The following is a 17,724-nucleotide window of genomic DNA, read 5'->3' as shown; positions in this document are numbered from 1 at the left end:
TTTAAACATTTAAAATCTGTTCATTGCCTGTTCATTCCCTTTGTGTCCCTTGACTGTCCAAAATATAGCTGGTGAGAACATTAAGAGTCTCCTTCTCTGTAGCTTTGCCAACTCGGTTTGAACTTCCTTTCCAGGAGGATACATTTGGCCACTCTCTGGCGTTTCTTTGTCATCATTTGAAGACCTTTCCTTCCAGCAAGACTTTGGCCCTCTAGACATATAATGCAACATACTCTCCTGCTTTGTTTCGACTCAGATTTTATTGGGTTTAGCTGACTGAAGTTCATTTATTTTTACCTTGTAAACTGGCTTAGGTAATTTTGTCGGGCAAAAAGGAAGAATATAAATGATTTTAATAAATAAATAACAACTAAATGGGACGTGGGTGGCACGGTGGGTTAAACCACAGAGCCTAGGACTTGCCGATCAGAAGGTCGGCGGTTCGAATCCCCGCGGCGGGGTGAGCTCCCATTGCTCGGTCCCTGCTCCTACCAACCTAGCAGTTCAAAAGCACGTCAAAGTGCAAGTAGATAAATAGGTACCGCTCCGGCGGGAAGGTAAACGGCATTTCCGTGTGCTGCTCTGGTTCGTCAGAAGCGGCTTAGTCATGCTGGCCACATGACCTGGAAGCTGCACGCTCCCTCAGCCAATAAAGCGAGATGAGCGCCACAACCCCAGAGTTGGTCATGACTGGACCTAATGGTCAGGGGTCCCTTTACTTTTACCTTTAAATAAATGATGTTTTCCCCTACCTATGGGGAGAACTATGTGCAGAACTTGGGACCCTTCATCATACTGGATGCTTGCTAAAGCTGCTTGTGTTAGCTTCCTGCCTGGGATTGCAAAACAAGAGGGCCTTTGAACCCAGAGCAGACCACTATTCATTGGTGGTTAGGTACTGTATGGGCTTGATGTGCCACAAGTTCTACAGGCCAGTAGAATGCAAGAGGCAAGGATGGATGAAGGATCCTACACAAACAACAGAAACAGCTGCCATGAACAAAAGAAGTCTAATGAGGCAAAGACAGGCATTGGCATATACAGTGGTACCTCGCAAGACGAATGCCTCGCAAGACAAAAAACTTGCTAGATGAAAGGGTTTTTCGTTTTTTGAGCTGCTTCACAAGACGATTTTCCCTATGGGCTTGCTTCGCAAGACGGAAACGTCTTGCAAGTTTGTTTCCTTTTTCTTAACACCGTTAATACAGTTGCGACTTGACTTCGAGGAGCAACTCATAGAACGCGGTGTGGTAGCCTTTTTTGAGGTTTTTAAAGACTTTGGTGATTTTTGAAGCTTTTCCAAAACTTTCCCGACACTGTGCTTCGCAAGACGAAAAAAATCGCAAGACGACAAAACTCGCGGAACGAATTAATTTTGTCTTGCGAGGCACCACTGTATGTGTGTGTGGCAGGAGCCTGTTTGAACAGGGGCATGCCATGAATTGAACTGACAGTTTGCAAGGCTGGCTGTCAGACAGATATGCATTAGAACATGGGTCGGCAAATTAAGGCCAAGTGGGGGGCGTGGATCCAGCCCAACTGCCTTCTGGATCTGGACCACAGACGGTCCAGAAATTGCCGTGTGGATCGGCATGGGGATTCTGATCGTTCGGGCCGTGCCATCCCTTCCCCCTCCCACACACCATGGCGACGCCTCCTCCCTCCCTCCTCCTGGCTTCTCCCAGCCCTGCCTAGAGGAGGAAGGGGGCTGGGCTTTGTTGAGCCTCAGTTGGCTGAGCGCCATTTTAAGCAGCCCCTCTCTGGGGCCAGCCCTTTCACACCGCTCATCGTTCCTCCGCCACTAGCCCCTGCCACTCGCAAGGCACAGGAACTGCGGTTGACTGAGTGCCATTTAAAGCAGAGCAGCCCCTCTCCGGAGCCAGCCCTTTTGCGCTGCTCATCAACCCTCCGTTGCCGCAACCGCCAGCCCCTGCCACTCGCAAGGCACAGGTAAACAGTCACCAGGGCTCGTCTGGTGCTGTTGAGAAGGGAGGGGGGAGTCAGTGGGGGGTTTCCCCCCTCCAAAATATAGTCCAGCCCCCCCAAAAGGTCTGAGGGACAGTGGACCGGCCCCCTGTGGAAAAAGTTTGCTGACCCCTATATTAGATGGCTACCTCATCCAGCTATAAAGTCAGATGGGATAAAGGAGTTCTGCCAGTCTAAGGAGATTCAATATTCAGGTGAGGTAAGGCCTACTTTAAGATAAGATATTAAAGTACCAGATTTTGAAGTGACTAATATAGGTTGAAATCATTGCACTAGTATACAGAAACTTTTATTGACTGCATGTTTGAAACAGTTACGGATGCAAAGAAGTTCCCTTAAAGGCTATTTCTCCAGTGAGAACAGAAAGCCCACAATACCATTCTGCCACTAAAACAGTAAGTGGTCTTGCACAAATCACTGCAACACATTCATTCATAAGGGAAGGGGACGGGGATCAAGTTGTAGGAGACAATGAGGTTCCCAAACTCACCATGAACAACTGCCTCATTCTCTTAGAATGGTAATGGCACCCACCTGAGAGGTGCCAGAACTGATTCTGGCGAGTTCCAGATGAAAAAAAATCCCTGGCTGAGTGTACACCTTCCATGAATAAGCCATCTTTACTGCTAGCAGATGTCAACTTTATTGTACTATTTATTGTATTGCCCATCTTTGGCAAAGTGACCCAGAAGAACACAGAAGTTAACTATCTCTGGTTTAGAAATATAGCAACACGATTGTTGTCAACAGTATGAAGTACAATTAAGCAAGCACATTTCAAAACAAGCGTCTGGCTACTTCCTCAATCCTAGAAAATTATTTGGAGTGGTCTCTTGCTCATCTCTCACTCAGATTCTATATCAGGAATGTAAGTTGTCATTCAGAGAACACTGCATAGATCAGGGATAGGCAACATGGTGCCCTCCAGATTTTGTTGGGATTCCATCTCTCTACAGCTCTGACCAGCATGACCAATGGCCAGAGACAGCACTATGTTGGTTACCTCTGCTGCAGATTCTCAGAGAATGTTCATTTATTTATGTCTATCCCACCTTTCCTCCCAAACAAGCCCGGGGTGGCAAGCAACAAAACAATACAAAGTAAAAACACCTGAAAACAGTTTCATATCCTCACAGCTACTAATTTCAAGGTCACCAGGAACACTACATTTCAGCCATAAAATGCTTGGATGAACAAGAATGTTTTAAAATTCCTTCTGAATGTGAGCGAGAGCATGAGCTAGAGCCAGTGAGAGAAGACTCACCAGGGAAGGCATTTCATAAACAGGCAACTGCTCCTAAGAAATGAGTGGCCTCTTACATGCATCAAAATAGTCAATCTCCCACAACTACCAGAGACGCTCCAAACCTACGCAGTCACATTTCAAACCTTAGTAAATGCTGCCGCACCAGAACCCTGCTACTTTCGCTGCCATGTGATAACAATTGCGACATAGTAGAAGATAGGAAGCAGAGAAGTTAGAAAAGGTAGCACTTACAGTGGTGCCCCGCAAGACGAATGCCTCGCAAGACGAAAAACTCGCTAGACGAAAGGGTTTTGCGTTTTTTGAGTCGTTCCGCAAGATGAATTTCCCTATGGGCTTGCTTTGCAAGACGAAACGTCTTGCGAGTTCTTGCGATTTTGTTTCCTTTTTCTTAAAGCTGCTAAGCCGTTAATAGCCGCTAAGCCGCTAATAGCCGCTAAGCCGCTAATAGCCGTGCTTCGCAAGACGAAAAAACCGCAAGACGAAGAGACTCGCGGAACGGATTAATTTCGTCTTGCGAGGCACCACTGTATGTTGATGCAAAAACTATTTTTGCTCACTTGTAAGCAAACACTGTAACAGAAAAACCATTTTAAATTAATTTTTTTCAACATACTGATGCAACTGTACACAGAGAACCCCTTTCGCTAAAGCTTTCCATTTCTCCTGCCTTCAAGACCTTCTACTTTCTAAAGACTTTTCTTCCAGAGTATATATCACATATAACCAGAAAGTCTGATGAGTCAAGTAGCATGCTACCAGGCCTGTCATCCTTGACCTTTATATTTCCAGGGTGACCTTTTGCAGGAGATGACATTAGAGGACCAGACATTATACATAAGAGAACTAGGCCAAGTAAAATAATGGGTGTTGCAATTACAATACCCAAAGATCCACAATAGCAATGGAAGCTTAGTTCTTCATATAGGGATTTTTTTTTTAAGCAGATGACTTTATTTTAAGTCTTCATTTTATGTCTAGCTTGCATTAGTTCCCCATGAATTCTCCTAATGGAGTCTGAAAATCTATTATTTATTGCAACACCGTCTCTTATAGACTCTTAGCAGAGAACTCCCCTGTGTTTACAACATTACTGCATCTAAAACCTCTTAAGCATGGCAGAGATGCAGGACTGTATTTAGAGTGCAGATGCAATTTTCTTCTGTCATGAATTATTTTTTTTCCCTTTCCAGTCCACTCGAAAAACCCATGCCTGACCTCTTTCAATATATTTTCATTCACTGTCTTGCATTGCAACACCAAATGTGAAAATGGTAGAAGCTGTGATGACATACCTCCATGTTGTAATTTTCCACCGTCCTCCTCAAGGGATCAACTACTTGCCAGCAAATCAAGATGCAAAGATCTATCAGCAGCATTCCCCCAACTATTACCAGAAGCTTTTGGTCCTTAATGATCTGGGGAGAAAAAAGCAGAGAGCATAGGAGGGCATTCCCATATAAGTCTGAGATTCCTGTGGCGCCTTTCTTAAGTGCCATAAATAAAAGGTATGTAACAGTGCTAACAAGGCTTTTTAATTATGCACAAAAAAAGGTCTTTGTGATACCGGAATACAAGAAAAGGTCATCTTGCAAGCTACATTTCCTGCTCGCCGGTGCTGTCTGAAGAGCACAAACATCTAAATCATGCAGAATGAAGATAGTGGAACAGACAATAATACTCAGAATTAAATATATATATATTCTGCATTCACAGACACATGCACACACCAATGCTTTTCATGTTCAGAAATACATTCGTTACAGCTTCCAGCAGAAGCTATAGTTATGGACTCAATTCAACTTTTTGAATCCAAAAAGTGAAAGGCAGAAAATATATAGTGGCATCATCCAGTCCCATCTTTAAACACTGAAACAGCATGTCAGTTTTTCAGAAGCAAAATAAGGGAATGCTTTCCTTCCCTTTGAGAGGGCTTGGGGTGGGGGTGCTTCATACAATGTGAGGCATTATTCAGCCCATTTCCTAAAAGTCTTTTATGACACTCCAACAACTGTCAAGGGTCAAGGACTTGCTTTGTACAGGATGACAGGAAGGTCTGACTGATATAGAGTCATTTCTTTATGTCATCTGCACAAAGCAGAAAATGATTTCTTGTGGCAGGATGGGTCCTTTGCCTGTGTCTGGCCCCAGCAAATGCCCAGCTTCATCAACCTATTGCATCCCATCAACCTCATGGGACTAAAGCAGGGATGGTGGCTCTCCAGATATTGCTGGACTACAGCTCCCATCATCCCTCACCATTGGCTATGCTGGTTGGAGCTGATGGGAGTTGGCATTCAACAACATCTGGAGGGCCACACTGGCTCCCCATTCTTATATTAAGGTGAGGCAACAAAGGGAAGACAAAAGAAGGTTGCTGTAATCAAGGCAGGAGAGGTCCAGAGAATGAACCTGAACTTTAGCTGAAGGAACAAAGAAGAAAATGTCATGCTCCTAAATAAGCCTGTTTAGAATTTGGTTTAAGTTAGTTGTACTTTGTTCATATTGGAATAAATAGGATGAGGTCATGACTAACTTGCCCTGTTGGTTTCAATGCCACCTACATGCAGCTAACAGTCTGGACCTGTATCCAAAATGAAATATTTTCACATAAGAAGTGTGCTGTTTATCTCTGTTTAATTTCCCATGGAATAATTTCCACCTGTGTGCCGCCCTTACATTGTGGCACTGTTTCACCCTTTGCTTAGCACTACTTAATTGGCCTCTTACATTCTTGCCAGCAAATTGGTGATCAAAGGGCTGCTTTTTATGAATCAGGGCTATAACGCTGAACAAATTCTGCTTCTCTTCAATGGGACTTACTCCCTGGTAGGTGTGGATCCAGCGTCAATCTGGCTCCAACCCATTTTATCCTTCTTGTTCACATGTTGACAACCTCTATAAACAGATTATGACATAAAATAAAGAAACTTTATCCTGCTCATTGCTCCTTTAACTAAAATACAAATTTCACTAACTAAGCTGTATAATATCAAACCCAATACACTACAGGGCAGATTTGCTATGAAAATTCAGCTAATATACTACTAATTCCCTCATTATAATTTTAAGCAGGTTTCTATTTTTTTCTTATTTTGAAGTAAGCTACAATGCTAGAAAAAATTGAAATGCAAATCGCCATATGTTGGTTCATTTTCAGCAGATGGTCTCTTAATAGTGCACTTGGTGGTGCTCATTTTATTTAGCATGGAGATTTTTACCTCTGCAAAACACCCCATTTCCCCGTTTATTTATTTCGTAGATCAGAAAGAACTACGAAAAATCCAATATTATTCTTAAGAAAAAAAGTGATTGGCTTCATAGTGCTAATACATCTTTTGGGGTTGCAATCTTAAATTCAGTCCCACTGAAACCACTGGCAGTTACCTTTGAGTACAACAGTCAGCACAGGCCAAATGTCAAATTAATACAGATGAGTGAACCATGTTAGTTCCAATCCACTAGTAATGTGAATTTATCTGATTAGCTTTCAGGCTATCCATTGGATGTCTGGAACAGAGTCCAATTGTTTTGCTAGGTCCTGGCATCTGCTTACAGACCCCAAGCCTAGTTTCATGCCATTGATTGGTTCCTGCAAACTGATTCTGGAGTCTTATTGCACAGAGCCACTATATCCTCCAGTCCATATGCAGTGAGTGCACCCAGGTAAAATGGTAAAGGAAAAGGACCCCTGGATGGTTAAATCCAGTCAAAGGCGACTATGCGGTGCGGCATTCATCTTGCTTTACAGGCCAAGGGAGCTGGCGTTTGTCCACAGACAGCTTTCCGGGTCATGTGGCCAGCATGACTAAACCGCTACTGGTGCACGGAGGACTGTGACGGAAGCCAGAGCGCATGAAAACACCATTTACCTTCCCACTGCAGCGGTACCTATTTATGTATTTGCACTGGTGTGCTTTTGAACTGCTAGGTTGGCAGAATCTGGGACACAGCAACTGGAGCTATGCAGATTCAAACCGCAGACCTTCCAATCAGCAAGCCCAAGAGGCTCAGTGGTTTAGACCACAACGCCACCTGCACCCAGGATCACACAGCAACTGTAGTTTCTATGAAAATCAATCTTGGAGGCCTCGAGATTGGTCAAGGTTTGATGGGGATACCTGCAACAGAACAGGTGAATCCCTATTTTGTTTATGCTTCTATCGCAGGCACTATCCAACTTTCAAGACACAGCAATCTACTCCCTCTATAAATAAACTGGTCTACCCACTGCACCCCGCGATCGACCAGTAGATCACGATCAACTCAACCAGTTGGACATCCCTGTTCTATCCCATGCATTCCCAAGGCTTCGGGCAGCTTACAATTACAATTTCAGATTTAAAAAAAATCAGAATTAAAGGAAAACAGGAATAGAGCTGGTAAGGCAAACCTATGGCTCTCCAAATGGTAATAGACTCCCATATCCCATCAGCTCCAGCCAGCATAGTCAACAGTTGGGAAGGATGAAGAGGTTTAAGTCCAACAACATCTGGAAAACCACAGGTTCCCATGCCTGTGATTGTTCCCCCCTGTGATTCACTGAATTGCAAGAGGGCCCTTCTCATGTTCTTTGGTGACTAGGGTGAGGGAAAGTAGAATAGTGGATTTAAAGAGAATATCCCTTTGCCTCCCCTCTCCTATTGATTCCAGGGGAAAGAAGCAGGATGTAGGCACCTAGCTGTCCACTTGAGATGATTGGCTCTGTCTGTGAGACACTAAAAGAAGAGTAAGCTTAGAAGGGGAACCTCGGAAGCTGATACACACACAATCACACCATAAAGTTTTACATTACAGTACTCTTTCTTCATAAGGAGAATGATCTACACCAGGGGTGGCCAACCTTTTTATACCTACCACCCACTAATGCATCTTTCTTGATGGTAAAATTTCCTTACCGCCCACCAGTGCTCGATGGAAGGAGGTTTCAGCTTGTGCCATAGAACCCCCTACCGCCCACCTAGAATTCTGAAATGCCCACTAGTGGGCGGTAGGGACCAGGTGGACAACCGCAGACTACACACATAAACTCCAAAACTTGTTCTTGCTTGAGAAAGTCAGGGAACTGCACACAAAAAATCCAACTTGAGTGAACGTCTGCCTTCTTGTGTCTAAACCAGCAAATCTATGTATTGTCAGGACACAACAGCAAGAAACTGTTTCTCCTTGCTGTGCTTCTTGAGCTTTCTGTAACACATCAGGCATTCAAATTTACTAGCAGTCTACTCTTCATTTAACACCTGGTAGATCTTGGACTGATAAAGCCTTTAGATATGTGGAATCTCAGTGCAATGTGAATGTACAAGAAATAAATGTATTATAACAGACAGAAAATGCCTCTGCTGCGGTAGGACATCCTATGTCATCATCACAATATACACTTAATCCTGGACATACGTGAACCACTTGCATATGGTGAATGTTATGTGAAGGCCAGGAAATGCTGCTTGCTCACTTCTCTATAATTTCCACAATTTTGGCTGCTTCTAGCAATTCAACACATTGCATTACCAGCACCCACCAGAGATGGAATTTACAGTCCCTCAACCTGTGACCTGGCAAGGACACTGACAGCCTCCTTTTTTGGCTAAGGGCCAAATCTTCTCAGTGCCATGCATGACAACAAAAGCAGTGCCAACAAGTGAAATGAAAGGAGACAAAGGCTGTTGGCAATCCATAGATCAGGATTTGCCCCAGAGTAGACTGACAGCTAGATTACATAAAATGAGGACAATGGCAACATGCCCAGGACCAAACTGCACAGCAGCAGTCATATATTATACCCATACTGGCAGAACAAGTTATTTAAAATTCAGAATCTATCACAATTGCACATCACATCCAGACCAACTACCTCTGCACTACAGTGGCACATAACACAACTGGCTTCTCCATCTAAGAACTAACTATTGATATCAACCCAAAGGCAGAACACATATGGATAAAATATCAGAATTCAACCAATAATATTGATAATATCAAGTTGATCCCAATTCCATGGAGCATCATTGGACTGGGCAGCTGTAGCAGAGCAACGAATGTTCATACAATATTCCACTAGGACCTAGGTGGATGAACAGTATCAAAGCACCATCACAAAACATCCCCAAATCATACTTACTACCCCAAGCTAAGTGCCACTCAATATGACAGTTTCTAATCCATGAACTTTCACAGCACAGTTGCCAGTAAGAAAACAGGCAACACAGAGATGATAGAAATTCTTTTTGTAATGCTTTATTGTTTTTAAAAACAAAACAAAACAAATACCGAACAAAAAAACACAACACAATCAACAAAAGGCAATCCAAAATCAAGACTCATTACGAAAAAATTAAAATAAAAAATTAATCTGTTGTTGGAAGCTGCCCAGAGTGGCTGGGCAAACCCAGCCAGATGGGCAGGATATAAGTAATAAATAATAATAATAATAATAATAATAATAATAATAATAATAATTGATTTCACACATAACGAATTCCAACATGACTTCCAATCCCCCCATTGTGATTCCTAAGTTACATTGTTTAGCTGCACACTTAACTTTATCTCTCCTAGGTTGTTCAGTTGTGTTAATTTTGTAAAATTCTCTTATTTCATGCAGAGGTCAATCCAGGCCTGCCAAAGAATTTAGGTTTTTACAATGTTCTTTTAGATATTCTCTGTAAATATTCCACTCTCTATTAAATATTTGATCTGTATGGTCTCAGAATCTTGCTGTCAGTCTTGCTATCAGCCTGAGATGATAGAAATTCTTAATATGTAAACATCCTGCATGCACCTACTAGGTTTGCAATACAGTGTTTCTATCATCAGCTAAAAGGCTAGAGGAGAGAAGGAAAATATGATTATTATTTTTTTTAAAAAAGACTCACCTTTTTCTTCATTTTTACATTTTTGAATATTGCATGGACTCTCCATGTTTTTGCAAACATTGCACCAAATGCTGTTGTGTAGCCCACTGTCAGTATCCATGTCCGGACCTGAAACAAACGAATAAAAAAAATTCAGTTTTTTTCCCTCCCCATATCTGACTTTATTAATAAAACTTTATACATTAGGGTTAGACTAAGGGAAAAAAGAATAACTCCTTTATATCAGGTTTAGGGTTTTAAGCACCAAGCCCACAGTCCCCAAATAGGAAAAACGGGAGCTCTCCTTTCACGACTGCAGAAAAACAACAACTATGAACCAAGTATAATGAGAGTTGCAAACTCGTAGAGGAAATAATGGATGTTTTGAGATTCATGGCAGGGAGCATAAAAATGTAATAAATAAATGTATCTTTTAAAGTAGGAGTTGGGTTGCAATCCAGTGAGGAAGGTTAGGGCGTTCCTATGTTCTACCAAAAAAAAAAGCAGAGACATCACCTTGCCAACAAAGGTCCTATAGTTAAAGCTATGGTTTTCCCAGTAGTGATGTATGGAAGTGAGAGCTGGACCATATAGAAGGCTGATCGCCGAAGAATTGATGCTTTTGAATTATGGTGCTGGAGGAGACGCTTGAGAGTCCCATGGACTGCAAGAAGATCAAACCTATCCATTCTGAAGGAAATCAGCCCTGAGTGCTCACTGGAAGGACAGATCCTGAAGTTGAGGCTCCAATACTTTGGCCACCTCATGAGAAGACTCGACTCCCTGGAAAAGACCTTGATGTTGGGAAAGATTGAGGGCACCAGGAGAAGGGGACGGCAGAGGATGAGATGGTTGGACAGTGTTCTCGAAGCTACCAGCATGAGTTTGACTAAACTGTGGGAGGCAGTGGAAGACAGAAGTGCCTGGCGTGCTCTGGTCCATGGGGTCATGAAGAGTCGGACACGACTAAACAACTAAACAACTAAACAACAACATGTTCTACTAAAATGAAAACAGCAGAAGTATAAACCCTTAGGAGAAGTCTTATAGCAAGATCCACCAGGATGAACAAGCTGGAACTCCAACTCAACCATGTAATATTGGATAGCTTTAGCATACTCAGGAATCAAAAGTTTTGTGTCTCTTTTGTAGGAAATGTATACAACCCAGTGTTATCTAACCCAAGCTCAGCTCAGTCAAAGTTAAGCCAGCGTTTGATGTAACTCCCCAGAAGGGAGCATTCCAGGGATGTGGTGGGGCAGGACTAGAGAGCAGAGATTAGGCGCCCCTTCAACTATGTCATGTGACCTGACTACCTAACATTATTTTAAATACTTCTTTTCCCTCTTCCAGGCTTAGGCAGACGAGGAGTAGCAGCCCCACTGCTGAATGGGGTTTGGATCTGGTGTAACTGTGTGCTGGCTTAACTTACACCCGGCTTACTTCACACCAGCTTTTGGTGCATAAAAGTGCTCCCTCAACTTCTACTGATTTCAAAGAGATCTGTAAATGGCAGGCCTTTACAAAGATAAAATGAAATGATGGTAAAGAAGAATTATACGAGAGAGAGAGAGAGAGAGAGAGAGAGAGAGAGCGCTTCAGACAAGGGGAAGAAAAAGGAAGGACGGAAATCTACAGCAATGAAAAATTGTATCCTTTTTTTGTCCTAGAGATTTTGAATGTGGGACAGAGTGTTCAGCTGGCAATGTTGATGATGCAGTTTTAAAAAACACACACAAAAAAACCTCTGCATCATTAGCATTTATGTTGCAGTTTTTGTATTCCACTTTTCACAAGGCAAATCACCACAGGGAACTCTATTGTTACAAGTAGAAAAACTAGGCATCAGACAAATATTAGAATTAAACAGTAAGAGTCAGACATAAGCACAATCTTAACTGGGTTAATAAAAACAAACTCTTCAATCATGAGAAAGGGGTGTCTTCACCAAAGCCAACATTATGCACCCACGTATTTTAAACCTGGCTGAAATATTTATTTCTACATGATTTACTTAGGCGTTTACAGTCCCAACATTTCTTTCCTCTTTGAATTTGGCCTATGCTATTGTAATTGCAAAATACAATACTGTATTAAAATTAAGGATCGGGGTTATAAAACACTGCTTCTTTCTTGGTGCTTGAAATAACTGGAAAGTGTCTGGAAGTGAATTCCAAACATCACAGTCGGTGCCTAAAGAGGGTGGGGGGGAAAGAAAAGAAGCCAGGAAGTCATGTGGCAGAAACAATATTTAACCTTACAAACAGCAAAACCATCCCCTACGTGTTTCCTTGCAAAAGAAAGTCGCCTACTATGTTCATTGGGGCTTATTCCCAAGTAAGTGCACGTAGACTGCAGCCTCAACAGATCAATTTCATCTCACGTACCGGAGCTCCTTATTAATAATAATACATTGGAAGAAAGAAAACAATTTATTGAGTGAACCTCAGAGGAGAAATGCACATCCCCATCTGGGACATCTGGTTGTTAAGAATGACTAACTGGATGCAACTAGAGTTTGACTGGGTGCTCTGTTATTTGGCAACTTCAGTTCAATCAGATAATTCTGAAAACAGTATCATATTTAGAAATCTCTTCTTACTCCAAAGCTATAACCCTTCATCCAGTTAAAGGCTCAATTACAGCAGTGTGTTGAGATACTGGATTTGGGACATTTGCCTGTTGAATCAGCCTTGTCATTCCTTCCAGAATCTGCCATGTTTCTGACACACGGCTGTGACGTTACCATATATGAGAGAGTGCTGGAGGGGAAATAGTTAAATAGGCTGCACAGACAGGACCCAGGGGGGTGGAGTCAGTGGGTCTATAAAGGAGTTTTGGGAGGAGTTCTGGAGTTAGTTCGTTGGGGGTTGTGGGTGGGTAGTTGGTTGGTTTTTGAGTGGGTTGGCTGGTTGGGAAAGGCAGTTGGTAATAGAGGGACAGTTAGGGCAGTTGGTCCTTGAGTGTGGGGTGGTAGCAGAGATAGAGAGAAGAACATAAGACTAAGAAAGTAAAGAGGAACACTGTTTGGAATGCTGTAATAGTTTTGTTTTAAGTCTGAAATAAAATTCTTTATGAATTGAAAAGCTGACTGAGACTGAAGTGATTTTACCAGGGAGGACCTGGTTGGTGGCAGCGGATTAGTGGTGTACGGGTCAATAGTCCGTGAGACGATCGGGGGCTCCGTACGAACGCCACAACGGCCTAAGAGTAGATTGCATTACAAACTGGTAAGTTGGTGATAGTGAGGATGTAAGCATTTGCAATGACACAGCAAAATGTCAAACTGTGTACACATAATGATGATGATGGTGATGATGATGATGATATTTCTACCCTGCCCATTTGGCTAGGTTTCCCCAGCCACTCTGGGAGGCTTTCAACAAAACATTAAAAAAAGAATAAAACTTTAAACATTAAAAACTTCCCTAAACAGGGCTGCTTTCAGATGTCTTCTAAAAGTCAGATAGTTGTTTATTTCCTTGACATCTGATGGGAGGGCGTTCCACAGAGTGGGCACCACTACAGAGAAGGCCCTCTGCCTGGTTCCCTGTAACTTCACTTCTCACAGTGAGGGTACTGCCAGAAGGCCCTTGGCGCTGGACCTCAGTGAACGATGGGGGTGGAGACGCTCCTTCAGGTATACTGGGTTGAGGCCGTTTAGGGCTTTAAAAGTCAGCACCAACACTTTGAATTGTGCTCTGAAAGGTACTCAAAGACCATTCCTAAATCCAACAGGATTAAATAAGCCATGAAAATTTGGTTGTCTCCTTATCTGCCTCAAGCATAAGTTGCTCCTGAGTGAGCACTCAACATGGTGGCTCCATGGCAGCAGCTACTTTCTCAAATAGAAGAGAAAGTTCTCTTCATCATGAGGATAGATGCTTTAGATTGGTCGTTGCCATGCCAGGCTGAATGAACATCTGTCTCTTTCTCCTTGAATTATATCAGACCCTTAAGACACTGATTTTCAAATGATAGCACTGGGGTTGCTGAGAAGGAAACATGTTGTAATTTCCCAGTATATCATCCCTTGAACACAGGAGCCTCCTGAGTTGAGGGGAAGTAGCAGCAGGGCAGAAGACACACACAAAAGATGGGTATGACTACAGTTCCATCTCTGGTTCTTGTTGCAGCAGTAAACCCTGTTTAATTCACAAAGCTACTTCATTCCCTCCACCCCCAATGAGGCTCTGCCTGACTGGTGCAAAGGAAGCTTACACAATGCGAGAACCATCAACTCAAAGGTAGGCCACCAGTGATGGCAAGGAAGCAAAAAGAGTTTTATTGGGAATTCAATGGATGACCATACAAGATTAGCAGGCTCTTCTCCTTAATGCATGCCTGCTATAATGTACACAGTTAAATTGATTACCCAACTGCAGCCTTAAAGTTTATAATACAAGACAGAATACATTAACAATAACCACTGAATGCTTATTTATGAAGGATGTGAGGCTAAGCATGATACAGTAGAGGACAAAGACAAACAAATAAGCATTCTTGTGGGCATGCTGCTGTTTTCCAGAGCTGTAGAAAGAGCACAGAATTGAGCTTCCTGGGGATCTCAAGTTTCATCTCAAAAGAGAAAAGAAAAGAACAAGCTTCTAGTTCTTATAACTGCAAAGATATGCACAAAAGCCAAATAAGATTTTAGTGGTTGGGCTATGTCTTCTGCGGAATGTTAAATGTTTTGTATTGTGCTGTTCAAACAGCGGAAGAGCTGTACAAAGAAACCAAGTCGCCTTGTTATAATGATTGCCATTATAATCCTAGCTATACAGGGCGTTTTCAGCTGAGAGAGTCATAATATGACCAAATATCTCAATAGACATTGTTTTGCAAAGGCAGATATATCAAGTGTCGTTCATGTACAGTGGTACCTCGGGTTACATACGCTTCAGGTTACATACACTTCAGGTTACAGACCCCGCTAACCCAGAAATAGTACCTCGGGTTAAGAACTTTGCTTCAGGATGAGAACAGAAATCGTGCTCTGGTGGCGGGGCAGCAGCAGGAGGCCCCATTAGCTAAAGTAGTGCTTCAGGTTAAGAACAGTTTCAGGTTAAGAACGGACCTCCAGAACGAATTAAGTACTTAACCTGAGGTACCACTGTATAATCAACAGCAACCCTCTCCCCCCTCAAAAAAAACCCCAACAACTTCTCCTTCAAGTACAGAACTAATATTAAAGTTAAGAAAATTTTTTAATGACCATTACCCAAAAGCAAGAGAATGCAAATTGGATATTCAGCAGCTACCATTTAACTATGCACCCAAACTAGAAGTTATAAAAACCATTACTTCAGTGTGCCATATTTAAAGCCCACAAATTATATTATATGAATATATGATATCTAATTTCCTCTCTCCTACCCACAAATATAAAGCATACTTAATATTTCCACATTCTCCTGATGGTTAGGAAGGTGTCCTCTTTCGAATATGTAGAGTCCTCAGTTCCTTTTGGAATGTCACGCCACACTGAGTATAGGGTTGTGGTCATTGAGGGCATTAATTGCTTTGTTTTGGCATTTGGGTGCTAGCATTTCATAGGCACTTGAACTGTGCCAACTTTTAAACTTTGCACTTAATGGATTTCCCCCCACCGAATTGGTTTGAAAGATTGTATAAAAAGATACTTAAGGCATATGTATACATTAAATTCAAGCATAGTTTGCTAATTTATACTAACAGAGGAGCCATGGACTGAATATTCTGTCAATTTAGACAGTCTTCTCATATTTCCCATGCTTTTAAATGATGCCCTTCATTTTCCCTCCTCCACTTTGTTCCTGATCACTCAAGTCCCTAGAATTTATGTATGGCCTATGATATACTAATATCTTCCAGGATTCACTCCCCCCCCCCATAAGTAACTTAGGAAACATTAACTTAGGAAACTTTCCTCAGGCAATGTCACCCCCACCATAAAAGGACTCTCAGTTTACTTAGACAAAGTGCAAAGTTTCAAGACATTATTTTGGTGTGGGAAGAAACCATGCCCCACAACTACTAGGTGATATGGCTCTATATTTACCAAATTCCCCATTCCTCAACTTTGCTAAAATCACATTTTTCTTTCCTTCTGCTGTCTGTCTTACAAGGGCCCCATGAGTTCTGATTAGTGCTGGAGACTGGCTTTTAGATTCATAAAAAGAGAGGAGTCATTACTTCTTAAGACTCTGACAAAGAGTTATTTGAAACTTAAAAAGCTGGTCCACTGCTTTCAAGTTGGTCTTAACGCAGGTATTGTGGCTGAAATTTCAAGCTGTCGGCCATCTCCTCTTTCGACTGTAGGTTGATGTACAATATATTAGTAATGTTGAATTGACCAGTTGTCCTTAATTAGACACTGGTTACTGTAAAGTATTCAAATTTCAAAATGCAGCAATTATATTTGGTCTTAATGGTGGCTTATTTTAATAAAACAGATTTACTCAACAACATACTTTAGTCACACAATGGAGTCATACTCTAGATTTTCACCAAAATGCATTGATCTACCATATCAAGCCAGTGAGAGGACTAGGAGACAGGACATGGAGATAAAGACATACCCTGAACTTCTTATACCTCTGGGCCCATTATGTTCGCACACATCCTGAAACTAGGCCAGGTTGAAAGAGGTCAGAAAATGAAAGTCTGAAGCAAGCTTGTCAGGGTCACATCAGCTTTCTGCTCAATCAAATGTTTAACCAACTTCCCTTCCTCAATATGAGAAAGTTTGAGCAGAATGTGAGATTGCTTAGATCAGGGGTGTCCAAACTTTTTTCAAAGAGGGCCAGATTTGATGAAGTGAAGGGCCGTGAGGGCCGACCAAATGGGCGACTTTTTTAAAGATTGAAGTTGAGCTTTTTAAATGATTTTACCCCAAATTTGTTGAGCTTTTTTTAGGATTGAGGCCAGATTAAACTGTCTGGCAGGCCGGATTAGGCCCCAAAAACAACAGACTTTGGACATGCCTGACTTAGATCATTGGAGAAAATACCTGATCACCATCTTCTTGACACAGAATCCTTCCCTCCCTAAATACCACACCTAAACTTCAAAACTGTGAGTTTAAACTTTCACTGAAAACTCATGCAAGTGCTCCATATATCTCAGTATTGTGGCTGACTGGCTCAAAAAGAATCCTGTTTCCTCCCAAGACCGAAAGCCTATTTTGTGCAGATTAACAGTACCAAAACCAGAGCATAGTACGTGGGATGCCTTGTGTCATGCAAGCATGAACAACAGCATCTCTGTTAAAACGTTTCAGAGTGACTTACGGTACAAAGCGTCTCAAACGTCTTTTCGGAGACAAAAGATCCATCAAGGCCAAAAAGGAATATCGATGCATAGGAGAGCATCCCTCCAAGAATTATGAGGTTGTTCATGTAGGGACTGGACATCTTTATCAACCTGTGGACAGAAGACCAGAAGACAGTCATGAGAAAGCAACCCAAGACTTTGGGTTCCAAGACCTGTGTTGAGCCACTAGCCAGGTGTGAAACTTCTTGACAGTCAAGAAAACTATCACGCCAAGATTAGTCAGAAGTGCAAGATGGTAAAGCCCAAGGCCAATCTAGTTGCAGGTAGTTCCAAGGGTGGAATGGGTGATACAGGGGTATGACATCT

The 17,724-nt window shown here is 42.2% G+C and overlaps 1 protein-coding gene across 1 annotated transcript in view; it reads right to left on the bottom strand.

Annotated features, from left to right (window-relative positions):
• Window positions 1-17,724, bottom strand: part of GABBR2 (gamma-aminobutyric acid type B receptor subunit 2) — a 305,881-nt gene that overhangs the window by 84,959 nt on the left and 203,198 nt on the right. Inside the window, exons 11-13 of the mRNA XM_081014706.1 lie at window positions 17,376-17,508; window positions 10,126-10,233; window positions 4,546-4,668 (exon numbers count right to left, since the gene is read on the bottom strand). Of these exons, the coding sequence (XP_080870832.1) occupies window positions 4,546-4,668; window positions 10,126-10,233; window positions 17,376-17,508 (364 nt within the window). The remainder of the gene's footprint in view (window positions 1-4,545; window positions 4,669-10,125; window positions 10,234-17,375; window positions 17,509-17,724) is intronic.

The sequence above is a fragment of the Podarcis pityusensis genome (genome assembly GCF_964106645.2).
Source record: "Podarcis pityusensis genome assembly, chromosome: 7".
NCBI lineage: Eukaryota > Metazoa > Chordata > Lepidosauria > Squamata > Lacertidae > Podarcis > Podarcis pityusensis.
The sequence above is the reverse complement of the archived record's forward strand: the minus strand, read 5'-3'. Positions and strand labels throughout refer to the sequence as shown.